Source organism: Limanda limanda, chromosome 22, assembly GCF_963576545.1.
Source record: "Limanda limanda chromosome 22, fLimLim1.1, whole genome shotgun sequence".
In the NCBI taxonomy this organism is placed as follows: Eukaryota; Metazoa; Chordata; class Actinopteri; order Pleuronectiformes; family Pleuronectidae; genus Limanda; species Limanda limanda.
This window is the reverse complement of record NC_083657.1, coordinates 16,936,724-16,962,965: the sequence shown is the minus strand read 5'-3', so window position 1 is coordinate 16,962,965 and position 26,242 is coordinate 16,936,724. Positions and strand designations below refer to the sequence as shown.

The following is a 26,242-nucleotide window of genomic DNA, read 5'->3' as shown; positions in this document are numbered from 1 at the left end:
CATGACTTCGGATCGCTCCGTCACTTTAACGCTGTCAGTCCTGACTGTGCGCGTCACGTTCTGCTCGTGTTGTGTGGAGCGGGGGACTACGTGCACACGGTGTTTAAACATGTGTTTCATGAGCTCAAACAAACACAAAGTAAACATCAGTCCTGTAGGTGTCCTAATAACTTGTGATCAGCGCTGGTGTTTATTGTTAAAGTGTAAAGCGAGCGCGGGACAAAGGGAAGTGAGGCGGAAGCAGACACAGACACACACACAGGGCGACCGGACTTTTAATGAGCGTCTGTTCTGATGCTGGAGCAGCGCTTATTATAATGATTCAGCGGCAGCACATCGCTAAGACAATGAACGGAGCAGAAAACATGGATCGATCCTGTTATGTCTCTGTATCGAGCACAGTCGCCGACTTCGAGCACAGTCGCCGACTTCCGCGAGTAGGGCGACTGTCCCCGCAGTCGCTCAGCCTCGACTTCCCTGCTCTGTGGCGCCCCGCCCACAACCCGTATCTCATAATAATGACTTAATATGTCATTATTATGAGATACCCGGATGTACATTGTCCTAAACTTTCTCGGGATCTCGCAAAAGTCATTTTGCTGTCCTCATTTCCCCCCGTGTCCCCTGGGGGGCTCCGTAATAAACACACTATGACTTCCTCGAGCTTTTATTTTGTTACTACTTCCTGTAACCGGCATTTGAATTTTTATATTAGCTAAATATTTAGTTTCACCCGAAACATTTAGATTTAACATTTATATTTAGATTTAACATTTAGATTTAAATTTAACATTTAGATTTAAATTTAACATTTAGATTAAACATTTGGATTTAAATTTAACATTTATATTTAGATTTAACATTTAGATTTAACATTTATATTTAGATTCAGATTTAACATTTATATTTAAATGTAACAATTAGATTTAAATTTAACATTTAGATTTAACATTTAGATTTAAATTTAAATTTAACATTTAGATTTAAATTTAACATTTAGATTTAAATTTAACATTTAGACTTAGATTTAACATTTAGATTTAGATTTAGATTTAGCATTTAGATTTAACATTTAACATTTAAGTGTTACATTTAACATTTGGATTTAAATATTTAAAATATCTCCAAGTTGACAAACATTGTTGTAAATGTGCAAAAAAGTGACTCTCAAAAATTCACACCAGTTTTTTAAACATGGTTTGAAGCTAAATGTGACAAAATATTGCTGTTATTTTCAGCGTGAGCTGCTTGACAAACGGCACCCCATAGATGGAGAGACGGGTCTGGAAGCCCATTTCCGCCACTGTGATGAAAGAAATATAGATCCTGTAAGTCATTATAAAGAGAAACTTTCATAACTAAGTCCTAATTATCAATCAATCAAATTTTATTTCACAAATCACAATCCGTCTCATAGGGCTTTAACATGGTGTGACGTCCTCTGTCCTTAATCCATCGGATCCATCATCAGCCGTCGCCTTGGTCGTGGTCCACCATCATCCGATGCCAACGTGACAAAGGATCCTCTATTATCACTGCGATCAGCTGGCACGATACAGAATCCATCAAACTGGATCCACCATTGTGACCTCTGATGCGCGATCCACAATCATAATCCATGGTGCGGCCACAGCTGTGGCCCTGCATCTGCGGGCACTAAGGCACAGAAACTCCGGGAAAGGGGTGAAGTTAGTAACATGTACTGATGAGATAAGAATTACTTTGCTGTGATAGGGATGGTGAAAAGTTATTTATGACACTCCACCGTTACTGACAATAATCCATCAAGTCATTGACCTTGCATTATGCTACAAAGTGATTATTATTATCAATACTGCAAATACCCTTATCTTTCTGATGTTCTTCTTTACATGTGACATCTATTGCACTTCTGTCTGTCCTGGGAGAGGGATCCCTCACGTGTGGCTCTCTCTGAAGTTTCTACGTTCTTTTTACCCCTGTTAAAAGTTTTTTTTTTGTCATTTTTGTCTTACTCTTGTTGAGGGTTAAGGGCAGAGGATGTCACACCTTGTTAAAGCCCTATGAGACAAAGTGGGATTTATGAATATGGGCTATACAAATCAAATTTGATTGATTGATTCACTGATAGTTATGTGAGTCAGTTACTCATTATAATGGCTTACAGGATTTCTCTTTTCACAGTGGTGTTACTCCATTTCTTTCCGGAGGGTCAGTGCTTTTCCTGTTCGGCCCACTTGTTATTGAAGTTGAATAACCTTGGTGTACAACATGCAGGGATATGATCTCACAGCCTGTCTTCAGATATTTAATGTTGACATTATAATCTATTTTTTAATAAGGAAATATATCTGCCATCCATCAGGAGCGTCACCTAGATGCAAATCTGCTTATTGCATTAAAATCTTGGGATGGGCCCCAAGTCCTTTTAAAATCTACTACTAAATGTGGTTTCATCAGTTAAATGTATGTATATCGTTGTTTGGAGAAACGTTGGGGTTGGGGGAAGATATATTTTTTAAATTCCTTGGTTAATAATTATTAGCATGAATAAAACCTGTCCCTAAAAGCTAAATAAAAACATTTCAAAATGAAACCAGCTCACAGGGATATTCACTATCTTGTAAGTACCGGTGCTGGCAGAATTAAAAGATCAAATAAACATCACTGGAACATTGGATGAAATGGTGGAGCTACATATGTTAATTTGTATATCGTTGCATTGTTTTGAATATGAAGAGACAGATGAAGATCACACACACACACACACACAGAATATATCAAACTTTATTGGCACAGGCAGTTACAAACAGGCGAAAGTGCTCACACACTGGATAACTTTACATGCAGCGAGGTCCCTCATTTCTCCTCACTTCCTCACTTCACCGCATTACCTGATTGGATGAACTCCAGCTGTACTACACTCACTCCTGCTCTCTGGCAAACTACTGCAGAAGCTGGCGGTCAACGCTGACACAGCTGGTGATTGGCTAGTGATTGATTCCAGTCGGTCATTTCTCAGCACTTCACATGTTTATCATAATATGACAAGTAAGGGGGTTTCTTCATAAAAGGGAGGTCTGGTCTACTTTTAAGCCCGCTCACACAAATAAAAAAATATATTTTGATTTCCCCCTCATGCTTTCCATGTTTGCAGCTAGTTCTAGTCCAGGTTTTGATATAACAACTTTCACCAGAGCTACCTTATTGGATAAGTGTATTCCCTATAAAACCAGTTTAGTTTGTGCATTACACCAGGACAGTGAAGTGAATCTGAGTGGACTTGACGGGGAAGGAGAGAGGGGATCTTGAGATCTGATGAATGTATGCGCCCATTAAACATTCAATCAGACTGACCTACACCCTTACATGTCTACGAAAACACAACATCAGGTACATAACATGAAAAAGACAATGGTTGGAACAGCAATCAGTGCAATTAATGTTGATAAAATAGAAATAATCCCTTACTAACATCCTATTAATTTTCCCTTTGTACTGATTAATAATGCAAACACATGAATAATCACCAGTAAGGTAAGAGACTGGTGAACTTCCCTTCTTTTGTAATACAAAATCCCTGGATAGCAGAATACACGAGATTTGAATCTTTAAAACAACATAGCATTTGACACCATGCTCACATAGTGAAGTAAAACATTTGTGGAAGTAGAACCGTTGGTCAAATCTGACTATTTCACTTCATGACACCACCATCACAGCTCTGACCACAAATGTCAGTCTCTCACCCTATTTTTATGGTATCACCACCAGGGGGAGATTTTAGAGCCGGCCATCTTTTAATACCATCACTGACTTATCTATCATAAAAAAACACAACCTGAAGTGATTATGATGCGACATTTTGGTCAGTTATTACACAAATACACAGGATGTCAGTTTTTACGGATGTGTATCACTGTTTATAGTGTCCCTTTGTCGAAATTCTGGGTCAGCGACTTGATGAGAATCATATTCTCTGGTCATTTGTCTTGTACATTTGTGCCAAAACAATTGTCGTATAAAAACTGTCTACTGGCATGTTGAGATCAAAAGTTTTGTATTGGCTTATCCATAGGTAAGTAGTCTGAAGTGTCCCACTGGAATAGAAACAGTAAAAGCTTTTAATTAATCAAATTAGTAGTAAACTGTGAATTAATAATCTCAAAGTAGCAAACATATACTGTCCTGTTTTGTTTTCTTGTCACTTTAAAAATGATTTAATACATGATTTTCAAAATGAAATAACCAATTTGTTTTTTATGTTACTTTTTGTTATTTGATATGCTTGCATGTCTGCTTATACTATCAACTAATAACGCTCTAGGGATTTAAATGAATGTTGAAAGTTATAACACAGGGTGTCAACTCACATTTCAATCTAAAGTCCAAGGCCAGGTTATGTGTTGGCATGAGTCTGGTCAATCAGAGCTATCTCTGCTGCTCTGTGGGTCAGACTCTGCTGAAACACCTCAAATTGGATAGATAACAAATCTACACGTTGAAGCAGAATATTAATAAAAAGTGAGACAGAATTTGAAAGACCAACATATACGTAAATTAGATATTTTAATGCCTTTCTTGAATTGAATGACTAATAAGAAAATTTAGTGATTTTCTATTCTTATTTCTTTTTAACTTTGGACTTAGATACAACTTCTAAGTGTTACTCCGATTAATTCATTTATAACAGCTTTATAAATAAGTCAACGTATTAATTGATTGTATACTGAAGCTCTTTAAGGTGGCTCACTACAGGGACTTGCACTGTAGATAATTGACAGTACAGAATAGTAAAATAGTTAAACAAAGGCATTAAAGGACAGGACAGGTTCGTTTTCAGTGCTTCAGCCCCTGAGAAAGAACCCCATAGCCTGACTAATTTATAACATGCATCCCCTCTGGGGGACCTCTTCTCACTCTGACCCTCCCCACCTCACAGAGACTGGTAGCCATCGGCCCTCTTCCTGCGGCTCAGGATATACGCCACCACCACGATGATAATGAGCACCAGCAAGGTCACTCCCACGCCGATCGCAACACTGTAATCAGGCTGGTCCGCACGGCAGAAATCAGCTGGAAACAAAAGAACATTTTTTCACGTGACCAGTTATGTAAAAGTTCAGTAAATCAATGTAATTAATCACCTGCACCATTTGAAACGTTCACAAAGCATATTTTACTACAGTATGTATGTCTGTGACTATTTAAAATGAAACAATTACATTTTTATTTTCATACATGTTTGAAAATACATTCTTTTTGCCAAACTAAAATCCAATCAGGTGAAAATCAATTTGCTTCACTTCTTGTAGCAGAGTACTTTCGTATTGTGATATTATGTAACATTGTACAAGCAGTACTGTTTTTCTTCTTTTAATGGATCTAACAAGCGTTTAATGTAAAGCTACATGTATTAATGAGAAACTCTCATTTAGAAAGAAATTCTTCGTTATTGATTCTTGTATATGAAGACACTTACTGGCGCCAAACTCATTGGCCTCGGTCAGATTGAAGGCCTGCAGCCGGTCCTCATCGACTACCAGGTACAGTCCGTTCCCCATGTAAATTGATTCAGCCTTGCAGGAGTAGGAGTGTCCAACCTTTGCGGAGAAGAGACTCACTGAGTTGTTCTTGGCCTGGTACCGGTCCAAAGCTGCAACAGTCAAACAAAGCAAAGTCAAGTCACATTTATTAATACAACACACGTAAAAACAAAGCTCAGGTGCTTCCAGGACATCATGCCATGATCTTAAAAACAAATAATGATGATCAGATATGGACACAAACTTGTTAGACTGCATTGCACTAAAAGTAGGTCGGTTGTTACCACCAACACACTTTCCAGTAACTCCCCAGATAATTTCTACACAAAGCAGAAGAAACACCCAAACAAGGAAGTTGTTCCCTCTTTAATGCTTCTTGTCTCTGCTAATCTTTGCCAGTCTTCCACAACATCCACCTGCGGCTGAAATATCAGTGCACATGCAGTGACCCATTTCGCAGAGTCGAAAGTTTAATCAGTAAAAGGCAGTAAAACACATGCAGAGACTGATATACAACACAACTTACCTCCTTTGCTGAAGGGGTAGGAGATGTCGAAAGACAGATAATTCACATAGGCAGTATTGTTGGCAGAGCTCTGAGGAAATATAAGAGAGTAGGACAGAATTTATGTGAGACATTGGTTTCAATTTCAATGAACAATGAGCATGATTGAGAATGTTAGCAGGCTACATTGTCCTGGATGCTACACTGATAGCCAGAATGTTCGATTGAATCCTTAATGGATCAAAAACGATAGATACATCTGTTAAGTCAACGTATGGCGCTGGAATTTGAGGTAACTCAGCAACAGAGACTGCTCTACTTGGTCTTTGAACGCAGCCTCCATCGGAATCAGCCTCTGATTCATTGCGCGCCATTGAGAAATTGCTTTTTGAAAAAGGGAATTTGGCAGCACAGGTACAATGTGTAAAGGTTATATGAGTTCTACCCTATTTAGGTGATGATCTGCTTCCCTTAACTGTGCTGTGATTGTTGACAGTGAAATGGCCATGAATTTCGCTGAATATTTTTCAATTATTTATTACATTTTTAAACTGAAAGCTGAAAGGACAAGCATCAAGAAGCTAACAATGTCAAGAAATTGTTTGCTTTCAAGTAGATGTTTTTTAATGCTATTAAAGCTACTAAGTTTAATATGTCACAAAAAGATGACAAAGGTAATTACATTCATTATTCTCAGGTTTCTAATATAACTACATGAATCTCTTTTCCAAGACCATGTAATTTGGCTATATGTTATCCAAACACTTAAGACCAATCCTGGTCAGGGCAAATGGAGTTGGAAAAATTCTGATATCAATAAATTGTGGAATGGGAAATTGATGGTGTCATTGTTTATACATTTTCCAGCAATGTATTTTTTTAAAGTCCAATATATTGCAGAATATTTTTGCAAAATTTTGACCTTTTGTATATTTTGTACATTTGATGATCAATCAAGAAAATAACTCACAATAATGGAACATGATGATTATCACAATATGACAATGAATTAATATTCAGTAAAAATACTTTACAACCCTAACCCATAGTTGACTTACTTTACTTACTGCACTAGCCGGGTTACTGTATGAGAGACAAATATTTCTTGATATAGTTTTACTTGGCTTCTACAATGAGTTTGACACTGGCACTGTGAAGAAATACTTTGCCAAGTACCTATCACATTCAAACCTGTTATTCTGGACCGTCATGCAGAAAACCGCAAAATGAATCACACCCGCATTGTTCATTGTCACATGTCATGTGTTCTTTGAACATTCCTGTCAACCATAGTTCCCTTTTTTACAGTTGTTTCTGATTCCACTTCCTCCACAAAGTTTCAAGTTAAGCTATTTTGTTATTCGTCAAAAGACCAAATGGATCAATTCTGCTGATGTTGCACTATTTAATTGCTCTATTTAAATGTCAAATCGTAGTAGGTCAAAGATAAGTTAGGCGTTTAGTTAAATCAAGGGCTGACCTCATTGCCTCGCTTAAAACAACATTATGATGACGTATTTTTGCCAAATCCTGGAAATTACCTTGTTGAACATGAAGGTGATGTAGCCCTCCTTGAATTCAAGGGTAAGGTTGGCCGTGGTTCCCTTACAAAATCCGGCAGCTTTGGTCTTCTTTGGCTGAACAATGAAGGTTCCATTGAGCTGAGAGACAAATAGAGAGAAATCAGTTAGATGACCACCTTGTTACGGAAATGTCTTGCGACAAGAAGATGAGACAATTACTCTTTCCATTATTACCCACCACAAGGAGGAAATCAAAACATGCATTGCTAAAAGCTGAGTCAACGACTCCTAAATGGCATGATAATACGTTTAAGGATTTTTTTGATTAAAATCTGCCACAACATTGGCTTGACCTTTTTGGACTATGGTTGTTGGCATTGTAGTTGTGACAAATGAAACGTACCTTTGGTCTTGCCACTCGGATCTGCAATGACATATGAGCCATCAGGCAAGTCACGTTTTTGTCGGTCTTTAGGCTGTAGTTTCCTGCAGTCAAGTTGGTAGAGGGAGTAGGTTCAGGAGGAGGAGCTGTAGTCTTGGCGGTGGTTGTAGTCTTGGCGGTGGTGGTTGTAGTCTTGGCAGTGGTGGTGGTGGTTGTTTTCGGGGTGGTGGTTGTAGTCTTGGCGGTGGTGGTTGTAGTCTTGGCGGTGGTGGTGGTGGTTGTCTTCGGGGTGGTGGTTGTAGTCTTGGCAGTGGTGGTGGTTGTCTTCGGGGTCGTGGTTGTAGTCTTGGCGGTGGTGGTTGTAGTCTTGGCGGTGGTGGCTGTAGTCTTGGGGGTGGTGGTTGTGGTTGGGGAAATTTCTGTAAATTCCTTTGCAGGGATCACAGTTCCAGAAGGATGGGATGGCTGTTCATCTTGAGCCAATGACAGTGCTTAAATCCAAATGACAGGGAGAATGAAACAAATCCATTTAAATGTACACATATATATATATATATATATATAGCACCTCCCAACTTAATGATCTTCTTGAATAAATTGATCAATACAATTTAGTTTAATTTGTATATAACCGAATTATCATACATTATCTCAAGGCACTTTCCATAGTAAGGTTGAGGTATTTTTGGAAACTAAAACAGTGGAAAAAATAATACATCTGGCAGAGTGTCGGCTTAAGAGATGTTATGGTAACGTTATGGTTAGTTTTAGAAAATCATTTTGGAGTTGTTCCACATGACGAATGTTAGTCCGTATTTTTTACTTTTATCCTTATTTCGATCTCTACCAACTTATGAATAACATCACTTGCTTCTTCATTTGCCAGATGTTCTTCACAAACTGGTGATAGTCATTGTCTATCTGCTGCTTGGTGCGGGGCAGTTACCATAGAGTGGGTTCATTGAAGCTTTCTTGCATAAACGTTTCTGGGCTTTTAAACCAGAGAAATTAGCTAAAACAAGCTGAGAGACAAAATAACAAAGTGGAACGGCAGAGTTTGTCGATACAATTGAACCTTTTCATATGAGGTACACAATCCATTGTTAATATAGCATTAGTCCTTGTAAAGTAAATCTTCAATGTTTGTTGACAAAAACGGCTGATGTTTGAACTACGAGCAACTCCATCTGTCAAACAGTCAAATTACCAGTCTGACCTAGTTTTACCTGACTGCAGTTCATGTTAACGCCAGCTGATGCTGCCATATCTATGTTAGTACACTCTGCCGCACATTTATGACACTGTTGGGTTTTTTTTCAGTACAAACCTTATCTGCAGTTTCATTACCCATTTGTAAGGTCAACATTAAGTAAACAGCCAACCACAGTGAGCGCACATTCAGAATAATAGCACTTGATTATAACATAGGACTTATTTTAGCGTCATTCATTTCACTTAATTGCACGTGAATAACCCAACTCTGGTGTTAGGATTCAAAGAAAGTTACAGATTCATCCTGGCCTGCCTCTCTCTCTCTCTCTCTCTCTCTCTCTCTCTCTCTCTCTCTCTCTCTCTCTCTCTCTCTCTCTCTCTCAAAAACAAAAAAAAAAGTAAGCAGACATGTGACTCAGACCTGTAACTCCACAGAAAGAGTGCGGACATGTCTCTTCCCTAAACAATCCAGGAAGTCGCATTCAGGTCTCATAAAACCACGTCACACCTCATTTATACAAGCAATAGACTTTTTGATAACCCCATTTAAACCGGAGCAATTCGAGCATGAATGCAGCATTATATCACTGCGAGGGTCCAGGTTTTGAGGTGAAATAAACGTTTTATTAACTACACATAGCGAGGTCCTGGAGCATTTCTAACTTTTGCACAATGCCTGAAGTGAAATGTTGATAAAAAACAATGTCTTACCTGAGAGCGCACAGCAGGCGACAAACACGAAAACAACTGCTCTGTTCATGGTGACAGGTGCTGACGGACTGACGGACCGAAGATTCCTGCTGAACTTGTGACACTGACACTGTGAAGCAACTGAGCTGTACGAGCAAGAGTGTCAAGGTTTAAGAGACAGGCACCGAGAACACCACAGGAAACCCCGTAAAAATAAAAGCACGTCTACTCTGCAAAGAAGAAACCCAACGTGCAGGCTACCAGGCGATGTTCATGTTAGAAACGTTCGCAAATAACATTTTCTGAATTAAAAAGTAATTTATCTCTTCTTTACTACTTGTCATGCTCATGTTATGGCAGTGAATAATATTTGAACTTTAATTTTTCAGGAATCAATGTGATCATTTGGAATGTGAAATATTTTTGTCTACAAATTAATGTCTCTTATTCAATATATAGGAATATCTGGGTAAATGAAGTTTGGTGCACTGACCTGACATCAACACTTTTCCACATATCTGTGGCAAATTCATTGACTGTAATATTTAAAAGTGGTCCTTAATGGTCGAATGAGTAAAGGTGTTGAGACTTGAGAGGTGGGGGACCTTGTGTCCTAATATGATCAATATCTTAGTAAATTCTCTTAAATTGTGAATCAGAAATTAAAACTTTTATATTTCTTTGATGGGGTGTCTGCATTCATAAAGAAAGTTTAAAGTCCTATTAAATTCACAAAAATACACCACGCGTATTTTAATAAAAGTGAACAATTATTATTGGTATTATTTTGATCCATTTATGTTTTTCATTGCATAATGCTCAAACAAATGATTTGTCTCATGGATCGAATGTGGAAGTTAACTGGTTTATGAGGATTATAATAAGTGTTAAAAATGTCATAGTCTAGTTTTTATGCCATAGTCTGGAATGAGGGATTATGAGTTGTGTATATTGAGGGTCGCTGTGGACATCACTGCAGTGAATGTATTTTGAAAGCACTAACCGGAAGTGCTGGTGTTGATTCTTTTGTGATTAAGATTCTTGACTACTTATCATTACTCAGGAAACGAAACCACTGTGGCAGGAGGGAAGGAACGTGTTGACTCTAACTGGAGAGAAAAGGTCACATGCTATTTTCCACGAGAATGAAACAAAATCCGTTCAGTCCAGTGCTACATTTTATCATCATGACCATGAAACAACGGTCAGCCGAACACATATCTGGCTGGAAGTGGCTTTGGTCTCGTACAAAGCACTGTGAACAGTAATAACTGAAGGAAATCCCACTTTGAGAGCTCATACAAAACCCTATGACTTAGCCCACATGAAATACACCCATTTGTTATAAGTGCACCACTGAAACACCAAATGCTTGATTCATTCATGTAACCCCAGTGTCAACCTGTGTCAAACTGTTGTTTCAGTTTTGATTCCTTCACTGTTTTACTTTGTGTTGCTACCATTTTAGTTATTCCATCAGAGAACTGTTAGGCGGAAGTCTTAATTTGAGTGGATCAAAGCTTAAGCTTGCAATTATCTGTATATAACACATTTCTAGTCTTGATGACCCCTCAAAGCACTTTCCATTAAAGTTTTGCCATTTACCCATTCACGCAGTGCATATATGTGCAGCACTTTCTCTTTCGCACATCAGTCACAAACTGTCATGGGTAAATGGGGCTCAGTACCTTGCCCAAGGACACTTCGCCGCACAGAATGGGGGAGACTGGGATTGAAACATTGACCCTATGGTTAGTGGACTGCCCACTACAACTTAACTAATTGTAGAGGTATTTATTGCATGCTATGATTCTTTCTCATTTGTGTTACGATATAACATGTTGGGGACAGGCTGGTGAATCAACCAGAAGAAATGAGTCCCCAATCAAACAAACATTTTTTTAAAAAGGCTTTGTCTCTGTAGGGTTTTGGAGAAATGTATATTTATTGAACTCTGACAGTATAAATTATTTGCTAATTTGTGTCTCGTTGACAAACTTTTGAATGATTCGCTCAGTGATTTCTTTTAGATTGTCAAGGGTATTTAAGGCCGGTTATACCATTTTGCGGCGCTGCATTTGGGAAATCAGCTTATTCTTATAAATGGCCATCGAGGAGGAACTTGTGTTGTCATAGTCAGGAGTATCCTCGCCTCAACCCTGTGATCCAGTGTATAGCACATGATGTCAGCAGATCTTTTTAGATGTCAGCAGATGTTTTAGATGTCAGCAGATGTTTTCAAAGTCTGTAAATTCAAAATATATGTAAACATCACAGTAAAACAGGTTCATATTTTAAATTTTGACAGGCCTCAAAGCCTTAACATGCTGATTCATTTCGTAACATTCACAGTTGATGAGAGAAAACGTCACATTCATAAGGGCCTTTAATCTTGTGGACGCCATGACGAGAGCTGGTGATTCTTTAAAAGGTGTAACCTACACCTTGGAAATTACTGGACTGATTTTGGAAGGATGCGGATCAGGGGGGTGGCTCCTGGATCTTTTTTCTCACTTTCTGTAAAATTGTGTGATTGCATTTTGCTTTTCATAACTTTCACCATTTCCCCACAGGGATAATTCATGGATCTTGATGAAAAAAGAAAAAAGTTACATTCAGCAAGATGATGCATACTATATGTGTGAAATTTGAGGAATCTTGATTTAATTTAAGGGGACTGTTGGGCCTTAACTGAAGCATGCGCTGCTGTGTCACTTCCTAGTTAAGATTTGTGAAGTGTGGATGGACTCTCAAGTGACAGTGAAGATGCTTCAAACTGCTCATTATTTAGAGTCTAAATCCAGTTGATGGGAAGGGGATCATAAGCACAGATAAAAGACAACAGAAGTTTGTTTCAGGCAGACAAGCAAAGTAAACTAAAACCAGAGATGTTGGTTCAAGTGTTTATATGGGTTAACAAGGATTTGCAGCTCAGTGAGACTGGCAGGAGAGTTAACAGCAAGCCACTCCCAGCCTACAGCACACACAAGCAGAAAACCCCACACAGGCAGAAAAACCAGGAAGTAAAACAAGAACAGGAAAACCATATTCCTGACAGACTTGAAATCGTTTTGCCCATGACAAGCATATTGCATGTCTTGTTCACAAGACCATTATCATCATCATCATAAGATCATCTCAAACTTAAATAGACAATTTTCTCTTCTCAACAAGTATATTAGATATAAAAGCTCTCATGCCAGAAAACTGTATCTACTTCTACCTGCATATAATAGCCCCTTGCACATTTATTTATTAAATTTTATAATTATTTTAATGGCTCAATCATCTCCAGGTTTTAATTTTATGCTATTATTTCAACATTTCAGTCATCTTTTGTTTCGTTTTAAATTTAATTAATTTAATTTAACATCCTCTATCTTTGACTTCCTATGAGTAATTGATGATGAATGATGATCTATCTATCTATCTATCTATATATACCTTATCATTTCCAAACTTTATGTAGCACTTTAACTCTGAGTGTGTGTGTGTTGGGGGGGGGGCATAACTGTCTATCTATCTATCACTCTCTCTGTCGATCTACAGTATCTATCTATCTATCTCTCTATCTATCAGTGTTTTGGACCTCCCCATTGGTTTAATTTCCCGGGAAAACCGTATGATAATGAGGTGGCTCTCTACCAATCACGGTGTCGCAAATCCCCCCTGGCCCCGCCTCCGATGACGCCAGACAAGAGGAAACTGTACGCTGCCATAAAAGGGAAACACTGGCGCATGCGCAGCGGCCGGAGTTTTGTTTGAAGTGAACTGCCCTACAAGCTGCAAAGTCGCCAAGCATTTTGATCGCAACTGTATTTGAACACAATTCGCTCCACACTCGCTCGGTGGCTCTATGCGTCGCTGGGGCGATGTTAGGCCACCACCACCCGGGCATCGACAAGTCGCAACAACTGGTCAACTATGTGGAGGATTATCTGGAATGTGTGGAGTCCCTACCTCTGGACATACAAAGAAATGTTTCCCTGCTCCGAGAGATCGATGCAAAGTATCAAGGTATTGTGCTTGGACCCTTCTTGTTTTGTTAATATCGTGCGTTGTTTACAACCGGGGAACCTGAAACGCCAGATGAGGATGATGATGATGGGCTGAAATGGTGGAACGGGCGCGGGGCTTCTGTTCCCATTTTCCCCAGAAACAAAAACAACCGAGCGTCCCTTGTTCACGTTTACCTCGACAGACCCGAGGTGACAGGACGTGGATCGTTGGGATGTAAAATAAAACAAGCCGTCCGACAGTTAGCATAGCCAGGAGACACTCCGTCCTATGTGTGTGTGTGTGTGACGCCAAACTCATTGAGAAAAAAACTCCGAATAGAATCCTCCATTCTCCCAGCTACCCTTCGCGTGTCCCGCGACCTGAAACCCATCTCCCATGACTACTCGTTGTCCGGTCACACATTCGGCGCCGATTTAATCCAAAACCCAGCCCCGCGTTACAGTCAAACGTGAACTTTTTCAAAAGGAACACACCGCACAACACTGCCGCCCACCATAGCGTTTCCGCGGAGGGTTGCGCTGTGAATGCCCATAAAACAACGAGCAAACTCGGGTGGTTTATTTGAAACGAGCGCTGCTTGGTGTGTGTGATGAACGCCGAAGCAGCCGACGTGGGACGAAGATGTGCAGGCGATGGTGAATTCTGCTCATTGACGTGTGCACATGCCCGAACGACCATGGTTTCCACACACTGGCCATGTTTTTAAACGTAAGCTGGTGTTGCATTCTGCACACGGAGAAAAGCCCCCCGGTTACCTGTCAACTTCCGCCCGGTTGTCTGCGAGATATTCGCGACACATTTAGCGGATGCGGGTTTATTAGCGAAGTCAATGTTGTTAAGCGTGCAGACGTTTGTTAACAAAAGCAACAACATAAGTCTCATTGTTGCTTCATGTCGACGCAGAGTGACGAGCAGCAGCAGCAGCTTCCGCTCCCGACAAGTCTCGCGAACACCACTACATCCGTAGGTGATCACAATACGTCGATCACGTGAACACGCTTTTAGCTGCGGATCGTTTTCGAGTTCGATCGCCCACCTCGGGCTGGTGCGACGTGCGCCCGACCACCGTGCCCCGTCGAGTGTGAGCCGCAGAGCCGGAGAGCTCCTCTCCAAGGCAACCCCCCTTCTTACGCCACACTGACGCCACTTCCGGTGTCGAGGACCTCACTGCAGCTCAGCCCTCCTCCAATACGTCCAGCTCCTGCTCCACCTCGACTTAGGTTTAAAATGTCCGCGCAAAAACCGTATAAAACAATGCGAGGGAGCACTTTATCCGGAAGTCCTCTACACCTGATGACTGGTGCACGCTCCTGTCAGCCAAACATATGACAAGGTGAGGTCTGTTATTGGTCCGACAAAGGGGACATTCGCTGTGGTGCAGCAGCAAAGAGAGCAGTATCAAAATAGACACCAGCTGAAGTAATATTGAGGCGATATTAATTTATGTACAACTTTTAAAAAACTGCTTACAAAGGGCGTTGACAGCAAAGCAAGAAAAGTAAATAGTAGAGAAACGACAAGCAGCAGGACACAATGTGACAAGGAGGCCAGACAGCCAAGTTCAGGTGGTAGGGAAACAAGGTAGTGTGCACAATAAATGTAGAGCTATGGCACATAAAAGCAGTAATATGAGAAAGTAAAAGAAAAGGTGAAAAGAAAAAGGTAAAAACAGTCAAAATATCAAGTTGAATATCAATAAAATATAGATGAGTTGAACTTGAGTTTACAGTGCAGTCCCATAATTGGTGTGTGTGTGGTCCAGTGGGAGAAGAGGTTGTTGTACAGTCTTACAGCTGCAGGAAGGAGCGACCTGTGATACATGTCCTTCAGACACTTTGGGTGGATCAGTCGGTCGCTGAAGTTGCTGTGATGGTGTCCTGCAGAGGGCAGGACTAGTGCTCCAAAAGGAATTACAGCTTAGCTCTCGTTCTTCCCTTTCTCTTCCATGACGGCCACAGTCACCAGCTGTGAACCCAGTAGAACCTCTGAAATGTGGTAGAACAGGAACCGCAAACAAACATGAAGCAGAATCTCAAGAGGAAAGTTTCCAGCATCTGGTTAAATCCATCACACAACGTACTGAGGCCAGTATAGAGTACATTGAGGAATTCCAAATGTTAAAATGGTGGTCCTAATAAAGTAATGATTGTTCAGGAGAAATCCAGCTCAGAACATAGGAGTCAAGAAGTGTCAGATTCAACCAGATGTTCTGAGGCTGAAGCATCTTTTGTTTGAATCCATATTGTTGTATTTTTCTTTCCTATTGTAATGTTTTTATCAGTATTGTAATATTCAAATAAAATGGCCATGTTTTGATTATTATGGTATATGGTTATAGCAGAGAAGGCATTTTGTTTTTGGACGAATTTACAAAAGTTTTACAAATAGTAATGACAAAAACCAGAGCAGCTAAGACTGATTAATGAAATGATCACATTTTTACACTCCGTTCCATTCATTGGTCTTTGTCTTCTGTCCCTTGCAGACGTGCTGAAGGAGGTGGATGAAGTATTTGAGAAGTACAAAGCGGAGCAGGATGCGGCTCAGAGAAAGCGCCTGCAGATCCAGCTGCAGCGGGCGCTCATCCTCAGCCAGGAGCTGGGGGACGAGAAAATCCACGTGGTGACCCAGATGACGGAGCTGGTGGAGAACCGCTCCCGCCAAATGGACTCTCATTCCCTGTGCTTCCAGGAGCCCAGCGAGGCGGAGCGGGTCCCCACCGAGCGGCGTTCCAGTGTCCAAGAGCCCCCGGCCCCGGAGCGTTCCTCCACCCGGCGCCCGCGACGCCAGCGCAACAGCGAGAGCCGTGACTCCAGCCACCCGTCGGCCAACGGCTCTCTGGTGGACGACCCCCTGGAGGAGCTGTCCGTCCCGCCTCCCCGTGAGAAGAAGTCCAAGTCTGCAAAGAAGAAGAAGCGCAAGTCCAAACAGGACCGGGACGCCTCGCCGGTGGAATTCGCAATTGACCCTAATGAGCCCACCTATTGTCTCTGTGAGCAAGTGTCTTACGGTGAGATGATTGGCTGCGACAATGACCAGTGCCCTATCGAGTGGTTCCACTTCTCTTGCGTGGGGCTGACCTACAAGCCCAAGGGCAAATGGTACTGCCCCAAATGCAGAGGGGACAATGAAAAGACAATGGACAAAAGCTTAGACAAGAACAGAAAAGACCGCAGGTCCAGGTAGTGACTTTGATCTTGATCTTGAAGACGTCCTCAAGTTGAGGGTTAGAACTGTTGGTCGTAGTCGATGACAGTAATTGTGATGTTGTAAGAGCACAATCGAACACCATTAGTAGCAGCGCTTATTATGAATCAAGGACCAGTTGTGATTGAACTCGTGCTGTTCCATCACTGATTGTTTCCACTGGCAATAACTGTGCTGTTGTCTGTAGGATGTCCAGCTGCTGCAATGATCATGAGCTTGAAGCTGCCAACATGTTTTGTTTATTTGTGGGACTTAAATGTTTTATTTTGACATCTTTGTTTTAGTATCCCTTTCATTCTGGTCAAGGTCCTAATAAAATATAAGGTATTCCTGTTAACGATCATTATTTTATTGTTATATTTCGGCCAAACAAATTGTAATTTCTTTATTTTTAACTTTCTTAATAATACTCAATTGTTTGAAATCTGCGTGTCTTTATAAAACAATGCCGTCTAGAGAATAACTTTCACATGTAATATGTAAGAGATTGATATTTAATTGAGGAGATGATTGTTGATGGGACACTGGAATAGAAGGTCATGTTTGATGGACTGAACGTTTTCGCTGGTTCACTATCACTATTGTGTACATTTCTTTTTATATTCATTAAAACAAAGTATTGTCATTTAGGTACCTGCTCTGTTTTCTTCAGTGTGAGGCTGACGAGGTTTCTCGACAGGCTGAATTAGTGCTGCGGCAATAGAAAACACCTGGGACGAGTGAAATATCTCCGTAACTATTCAATGAAACTGAAGAGACGTACCCAAGCATCATATAATGCCTTTTCTGATTCTGTGTTTTTTAATTTTTTTTTAATTACCAAGCTTGGGCAAGCAGTTCCACCAAAGGACCAGTGTCATTGGAAAATGCCGCCTGGCTGTAGAGGCAGTGAATCTTCTGTCTCTGTCCCCTCTTCCACAAATGCCACCTGTCTCTCTTCAAGCAGCAATCCAAAATGGTTCAGTTGCCTTTTGACTTTGAAAGGGACTGAAGTAAAAGGTACAAAAAAAGTGTAACCGCCTTAACATTGTCACCGGTCTCCACTGGACTTTCTTCTGTTGTGTGTCGTTTCCCCACTTCGGACACGTTTGCTGGCACATTCAAACATGACTCCCCAGGGTATCTTACCTGTGTATACCTGCTAACTTTGGTGTAAAAGAGGTATATTAGTTTGAATGCCTTCTTCAAGTGGTGCATTTGAGCTCTGCGGTTTTGTCTAATAAGTTGCTAATGCCCTACTGTCCAAACGGCTCTGAGTTGTGTTGGTCTCAAAACTAGTACTAATTACACTCGTCCCTGAAAAGTAATTATATTCAGGTCTCAGTTTATGTAGGATAATGTGACATATTCCATTCTTGTCATCGTGAGCAGGAGGATACTGTCTTTAAAGTGTGTCCTATGATCCTCCACTTCTTCCTCACTGCTGCTGGACTCTCCAAACAGGTCTCCGTCCTTGGAGACTTGAGGTGCTGAGTCGACGGTCCCAGATGTTGCCCCTGACAAGGTGGGGGCCGAGGCCGAGCAGGACAGAAACCTTCTGTGCATCCAGGCAGAGCACGGACAGGACGCATAAGATGTTACTGTTACTTAAGATGACACCTTCTGCTGCGTATGATATGACAATGGAAATAAACATGTTTCCTAAAGAAGTTAGATTGATCTTTACTTTCAGCAATGAGGTTTTCACCGCTGTTTATTTGTTAGTTCACAGGATTTAGTCAAAGCTACTGGATTACCTTAAAACTTAGTGGAAGGATTTTGTTCACAGGCACTCTGCTCAATGTATTTACTTGGATGTGTGAAAACATGCTCTGGTATAACACCTTGATATGAAAGAGTCTTGAGGAAACAGTTGTTTTTTAGCAGCAGAGTGTGAAGACAAACTGAGGTGTGTGTGTGTAAAGACACACACACACACACACACCTCAGTCATATGAGTACAGCACTGATAACCCGTTCCACAGGAACCTTTAATGCTCACTTCTGTTTTTCACCCGACAGCAGAAGGACTTGCTCCTCCTCCTGTCACGTCAACCTGACTGGGCTCTTCAGCAGGTTCCCATACATAGCCACAGATGCTCTTAGTGTTTGTACCTGAAGGGCTCCCACACCCTCAGTCTGTCAGAGCACAGAGATACATGTGAGGGCCATTTTCACATCCAGACTGAGCACACAATTCATTGGTGCCTTTTTCTTGTCAGCAGAATCCTAGTGGAGACCAATGGCAGCATGGTATTATAATCTCTGTATTTTAACTGTGATGTGAAAAGATTGTGTTATAGCTACAGCAGGGCCATATCAACCTGTGTGTGTGTCATATCCCCCACTGGTATCATCGTATAGTTAGTAGTCTTCAATTACACCATACTTTAACCTTATCAGGGTTGGTCTGATTTTAGATTTGCAGCAGGAATAATCTGTCCTTAATCCTCAACAAGAGAAGTAAAAAATAAGGGTAAAAGAACATAGATTCACGTGAGGTATCCGTCTCCCAGGGCGGACAGAAGTGCAATAGATGCTGTGTTAAACTGAAAACATCAACAAAATAGCAGTATTTGTTATTATTGCTATGTTAATTTGTATCCCATAATGCATCGTGGTAGTAAAATGGAGAATTTATTCTTGCTTAATTGTTGAGTTTTTGGAATACACTTTGATGCAGCTTAAAGCTGCGAATATAAATATAGACATTTAATGCAAGATATAGACTCTACTCTTCTGAATTCTGCTAACAAAGTAGTTCACAAGGACTTCACTGATTAGTGAACGACCGTCTGATATCTCTTTATAAAGATGAAAAAGATATTACATAGTGTGTGGATGAGAGCTATTAACATCCTGGACCAGAAGTATCATGAGATGGGTACAACACCATCTCATGATGGCTGTGCTAGTGTACGAGGACTGACTATAAAACTCCTGCAAGACAAACTAGTAATTGTCTATAATCAGTAGATTATACATATGTATATATAGAAAGCAGTGATAAATGATACTATTAGACGAGCAGCAGACCAAAGGTAATTTTAATTATACATAAAAAATGTAAGGTTTTCAATTCATAGGGGAAATGAAACATTTACCAAAATAAGAAATAGTAACAGGAGTAACATTTTGCGAGGTCTTAAAAATCTCTCTGCTTTCACAAACTCACATGGTACGTCAGATGAACAGCAGGATGCTACTTGACACTTTGACACGTGCACTAAAAACCACAATCCAACACTCACAGCTCAGCGCCTGACAGCCGGGCCTAACATCGGCGAACGACAACATGGCAGTGACAGCATCTATCTCAAGCACACTCCACCCTGATGGATGATGGAGTGGAACATCTGGCGGCTAAAATGAACAGAACCCGGGGCGTTCCTCTTCACGTCGCTGCTTTACACAAACACCACAAACACAGAAAAACACGGCGAGGTCTTCTGATGAATCCCACCTCAAAGTCTCAGTTTAGCTGAATAAATGTGTATGTGTGTGTCCACCATCGGCCAGCCTGCTGTGGTAGTCAGGTGGACGCAGCCATTGTGAGTGTAAAAAATGTTGGTGAGCTTGGATGTGAAGGCTTCCGGACAGCAACAGGCTGCAGTGATGGCCCTGCTCAAGTCACTGCAGCTTCTCGTGTGAAGCGCCACCAGATCACTGCACTCACACCTGGTCGTCATCTTTTCCTCCCGTTCTACTCAACTGCAACACAAAAGCAAAAAGAAACTGTGTGTCACTCTGGTCTGTGTCAGTGATTTGCCTCAGTGCATTTTAAGCTGACGTGGTTTTTTACTTACATGCTGGTGGAAGGATGTTGCAATGACCAGGGAGAAAAGACAAAACATCACGAGTCAGGTATTTTGTTTTAAAAGTTGAGTATTAGCACAATCTAGTGGAGAAAAGGTAAGATGCACCTACTTTGATAACGTCGAACCAGTTCCAGCCTCTTGGCAGTTCTCCCTTGTGATCTAAAAGCACAAAAATGGGATGTGATCATAGGTCATAGATACAATAAGACAACTTCATGTAAAAAAATATTGGCTTAAAAACCAATTGAAAGTTAAATTATGATTACAGATTAGCTTGAGGTTTAACTTATGCTTCATGAGAAAAGGACATCAGTCTTTAGAAGCTCATATCGTGAACCAGGCAAGTGTGTTTGAGGTATAATTTAAGGAAATGTGGACAAAACCATGTTCATTTCTATGTGTTGTTGAGTAAGTGTCGCTCTGTCTAAGTCTGTTCAGCTTTGGGATCTGGTCTGATCTGGTATCACCATGCTTGTCTAGATCAGGTCAGCTCCTACTGGCCTCTCGTCCCATGTCAGGTACCTGTTCTGCTGACGATTCTTCTCTTCTGAGATTTGGTCAGCTGCTCCTTCTTCTCCCTCTTCTTGCCTGTCGAGCTGGTGTTGATCTCACTGCTGGGCATCGTCTGCAAGAAACATCCAACGGCTATTTTCTCGAACCACGAAGACCTTGGCTGTTGCTGACTCACATTTATTTTAGGGCTGAACGATTAATTGCATTTGCGAAAAAATCGCGATATGACACAACGCGATTTCCTAATCGCAACGTGCGAACGAGAGTAGGGCAGCGGGCCGCCGTCCTCACCCGCAGCCACACCGCGGGACAACAAAACTCCGCTGATCCCGAAGATAGCGGAGCAGGCCGGCATCACCTACAGGGGCCTCAAGTCTCCGACGTGACGGACACACAGAGCGAGCTCATCTCGCTGGTGACTGCGGTGCCGGCGACGGACCTGAAAATCGCTTATTAAATCGCAATATTAGGGGAAATATTCGCAATTAGTTTATTTTCCCAAATCGTTCAGCCCTAATTTATTTACACCTTTAAACCCTTCACTAAAGTAGGAACAACGGATTTATAAACTGTATATAAAAGGAGTGAGAGAACTCTTATTTCTGAAGCAGCGCCGTCCACAAACATTTCAGTGAGTACTCGAGATGGCTGTGAGACAGAACGACTGCACTGTACTCACAACGGCGGTCACTACAGGTTTATGGTTCTCCATGAGAGCCTCCTGGTTTTCCTTGGCCCACTCAAACAGGGTGTACATCATGGCGGTCCCCAGGTTCATCTCGACCTGCTCATCCAGCTTCGCCAGGATCTGCTGCTTTGTCTCTGGAGAGCTGTGAGTGAAACCAACATGATGGAAAATATTATATAAACATTATGTTGTGTGTGTGTACAACAGTATCATACAGCAGCTATGACCACAACGTGACTGAAACCATGTCCAAATTTTAAGGCTATCTCTAAATAAGTCTTTTTTAACTTTTGAATTTTGAGCAATAACAAAAAATCTAAATAATAATAAAATAAAACCTTTTAAATGGTCTGTATATAAAGAGCTTTTCTAGTCTTGATGACAACTCAAAGCACTTTACACTACAGGTTAACGTGGGTCAATGGGGGTTGAAGGTTGAATAGGCACTTTGTTGATAGCACTAATTTCCCCCCTGCATTAAAAAATGTTCTATATTAAAAGAAAAAATCCAACACATTTCCTGTTAAATGCTTTAGGGTTTCAACAAATGACAGGATTGCACGATCGCTGCTAAAACTATACATCTGTAAACCGTTCATTTAAGTCCTGTGGCCCAACATCTTTGAACCCTGTGATTGGAGTTTCCAGATTTTGCAGTGCCAAGTTCTTCACATATAAAGTACAGCATGACAGAGGAGGGACATCGGACGATACATTGTGCTCGCAAACGTACATCTTTTTGTTGAAATAGCCGCCAAGGGAGATTTGTGGGGTTGTTTCTGGGTACGTCTCTGGCCACGTGATGTCCAGGATGAACGCTTTGGTGTCCTCCACGTCTCCTATCTTTCATTATAGAACACAAGAGAAGGCCAGTTATGACAACAGAATCCAACTTGACAGATGTTGGTAAGGTCTTAAAGAACCAGTGAAGGAGATTTATGAAGGTTTCTGCCTTTTTTGAAGTTAATGTATATGCTTTTGAGACCTTGTATCACAGAAGCCCTGCTCAGACCTGGTATTAAAATGTGTCCTGAGTGTGTCTCCTGTCTGTCGCATTAGCGTTCACTAGGGATGCACCGATCCGATATTTGTATCGGTATCGGTACCGATATTGAAGAAATTTCTACATCGGGTATCGGTGACAATGGGCCGATCCATATCGGCTGATCTATTCAGTGTAATTCTATGCTGTGCGCTGTGAGTGACGTCATACGCAAGCAACACGCCGTGCGGAGCCGACAGTGTCCGGCGCCTCTCCCCCGGTTCCCGGTGCGAGCCGAGCCGCCTCCACCGGGGCCGCAGTGCTCCCCGGAGCCGGGCTTCCGGCTGCTGGTGCTGTGGAACTTTGCCCACTCCGCCCGCCGCCGCCGCTAGCTTCCCCCAGACGGGTGTGAACCCCGGTCCGGGTCCCGGTCCGGCTCCCGGTCCGGCTCCCGATCCGGCTCCCGCTCCCGGTCCGGCTCCCTCCGCCGGCCCGGTGCCGGACGGGTTCCGTCCGGATCTCCCGCCCTGCTCAGTTTGAACGGAACCGGCGGAGCTGCAAAGTTGGTGAACTCGCCCGCGGGTGACTTAGAACTGGTGCGGACCAGGGGAATCCGACTGTTTAATTAGTATCGGTATCGGATCGGTATCGGCCGATACTAAACCTCAGATATCGGTATCGGAGGTGAAAAAAGCGGATCGGTGCATCCCTAGCGTTCACACATGATCGTGATCTCAGGACACATTCAGGCCTGTACTTAGCGCTGTGCCCTCGTGATCAGATCCCTCAGGATGGACGTTAATACCCGGAACAGACAGTACAGAGCAGGGATCAGTACTCACCCGGAACTGGAAGGACACTGGGCTGATTTCCTTGAAGCTCTCATCCCCCTCATAGATGGAGCGAAGGGCCTCCAGCTCCATCTGTGATCGAAGAAGAGAGACAGTGACAGATTGATACGTGCAGTCAATATATAGCTTCCGTGAACCAAACCCTATTAACTAAATGAATACAATTCAATTCGATAAGAGCAGAGGACTACACAGAATATAAATAAGACCTCACACATGTGCATGACGAGTTATTGTTTAATTCGTCATACATATAAACGGAAATGGAGTTTGGTTTAAACAGCTGAAAACACAGTTGACACGCTGCCCCATATATAAAGACTAGTTTTCTCTTTTGACGGAGGCGGACGTCCGCACACAGTCACAGTCACGGTCATCTTGCTACGGGGCATCTCGCTCACCCATAACATTGTGTTGGTAGTGGTAAATACCCGTAGCAAGATGGCCGCCATGTGCGGACGTTCGTCTTCGTTGGCCAGCAACGCAGACGAGTCTTCTAGTCTGCGCTGCCCTGCACATGTCGTGTGTCTCATACAGGTCCGACACGTTCCACAGCATTCGGCCTGTTCACCTGTCCGACTGAACCCGGAGCAGAAACAGCTGTGACACCGAGAACCACCAAGAACCCGAGGCACTACGAGTCATGCTAAGTGGCGTGTAGCTGCTTGTTAGCCGCTAACAGCTAACAACAGTTTCGCAGCAGCATCGTTCGCTCCTCACCTCCTGGTCCTCGTTAGCTGTCATGGCTCTGCCGCCGTCTCCGTGTGCTTCTCTCTCCGCTCGGAGCCGCTGACGTCAATCTGCCCCGGTTAACAGTCCATTTCTGCCCTTACAACTTTACTACGTTCATGTTCGCATAACTTCCTCCGACCGGTGCAGTCGCCACGCTAGTACACGCATGCGCAGTGGGACCAGCTGAGTCAACTTTGAACCGCATCATTCGCGGATGTGAGGCGACATCTCTAAAATAGATGTATTACAATTTAATAGGAGCGATATATATATATGAATACTGTTTGCAGTATCAATAAAAATCTAAATAATATTGAAAAGATTATATAATTTTTAGGGCTAAATCTAAACATTCTACAGAGGTTTGTGGATGTATGCATATATATATACAAATGAACAAAATAAAAATAAGCTACACGTAGTGATGTGTAATTTGATAAATATACATATATACAAAAAACAAATATTAAACTAATGAAACAACACAAATATATATAAATCAAACAACTATGCATACAATCAGCTACATGTGGAGATATATAATTTGATTATATACATGTGATACTGTTGGAGCATTTCAATTTATTTAAATCAACTATACGTGCTCTTTTCTACTCTTGTATGACCCTGGTGATGGTGCCAGACATATTGAAGCAGACAGCAATACTCTACATGTTAGAAACATACACATGACAACTACATTCTTTAGACTCATCATGTGAAACAATTTGGGCAGACTATATCAACATGATTTAGCCTTTTTTCAGCAGAACATGCTATCTACGCATTGGGAAGGTTTGAATGTTAAGAAATAGCATTTGCAGCAGTTTCAATAAAAAAATCTAAATAATATAGTAAAAATCATGTTAAGAGTCGAATCAAACAATTCTACAGGGTTTGTCGTACATATAGCTTACATCACTATAATAAATACATTGCAATTTAAAGCAGCTCTAGGATTTTTATATGTGACCGTAAAATCAATGAGATACATGTGGACACTAATATTAAAAAATATTTAATGCAAAAATACATCACATATTGTTGGCTAATGGTATTATACTAACTAAACATTTTTTGACTTTTTAATTACAGGCGCATGAGAAGAATAAGGTTTATGAGACTCTTCATTAATATTATAAAACAGAACACTCAAACTAACATATCAAGATAATATTAGGCTATTTAACTTTGAAAAACTAAAATTATCTTGGGATTTCTGTGACTTACAAAAGTTACTTCTTTATTTCCTTGTAATAACACTAATTTTTAAGGGTTACAGTAGTTAAATTAACACACTGGTATACTAATAAAGAAGACGAAAATAATAAATAAAGAAACAAAGAAAACCTCAAACTACAAATCAGTGCTAATGACACTAATGCTTAATAAAAGTTTTTAAAAAAAGATCACATGTCATCTGCAAATCACGAGGTGTGAAAAAAAGACGTGGTTGCTTCATCACAGGTTTTTATTCAACTACAGTAGGACCATGTTTTCTTCAAATAAAGAGGAGCTGGATCAGAGAGATGTTAAGTAATACAAGTTGAATCTTCTGTAACTGAGACTGACATAAGAAAAAATTGATAATAATAGCAGCCGACTGAGTTGCTTC

General features: G+C 41.3%; 2 protein-coding genes across 2 annotated transcripts; one reads left to right on the top strand and one right to left on the bottom strand.

Annotated features, from left to right (window-relative positions):
- Window positions 1–2,748: 2,748 nt before the first annotated feature.
- On the bottom strand, window positions 2,749–9,981 carry cd68 (CD68 molecule). Its single transcript, XM_061095633.1, has 6 exons — window positions 9,859–9,981; window positions 7,957–8,426; window positions 7,572–7,691; window positions 6,052–6,121; window positions 5,462–5,635; window positions 2,749–5,055 (listed from the first exon to the last, which is right to left on the bottom strand). Exons 1-6 carry the CDS (start codon window positions 9,905–9,907, stop codon window positions 4,916–4,918), a joined length of 1,023 nt encoding a protein of 340 aa, XP_060951616.1. The 5' UTR covers window positions 9,908–9,981; the 3' UTR covers window positions 2,749–4,915.
- Window positions 9,982–13,605: 3,624 nt separating this feature from the next.
- Window positions 13,606–17,689, top strand: ing2 (inhibitor of growth family, member 2). Its single transcript, XM_061066183.1, has 2 exons — window positions 13,606–13,854; window positions 16,343–17,689. Exons 1-2 carry the CDS (start codon window positions 13,710–13,712, stop codon window positions 17,041–17,043), a joined length of 846 nt encoding a protein of 281 aa, XP_060922166.1. The 5' UTR covers window positions 13,606–13,709; the 3' UTR covers window positions 17,044–17,689.
- The last annotated feature ends 8,553 nt before the right edge of the window (window positions 17,690–26,242 follow it).

Coding starts and splice junctions, on each gene's coding strand:
- cd68 (XM_061095633.1), bottom strand. CDS start 9,907: ATGAACAGAGCAGTTGTTTTCGTGTTTGTCGCCTGCTGTGCGCTCTCA. Junction 7,692..7,956: donor TCCGAGTGGCAAGACCAAAG/GTACGTTTCATT, acceptor TTTGTCTCTCAG/CTCAATGGAACCTTCATTGT. Junction 5,056..5,461: donor GGCCAATGAGTTTGGCGCCA/GTAAGTGTCTTC, acceptor TTTTGTTTCCAG/CTGATTTCTGCCGTGCGGAC.
- ing2 (XM_061066183.1), top strand. CDS start 13,710: ATGTTAGGCCACCACCACCCGGGCATCGACAAGTCGCAACAACTGGTC. Junction 13,855..16,342: donor GATCGATGCAAAGTATCAAG/GTATTGTGCTTG, acceptor TGTCCCTTGCAG/ACGTGCTGAAGGAGGTGGAT.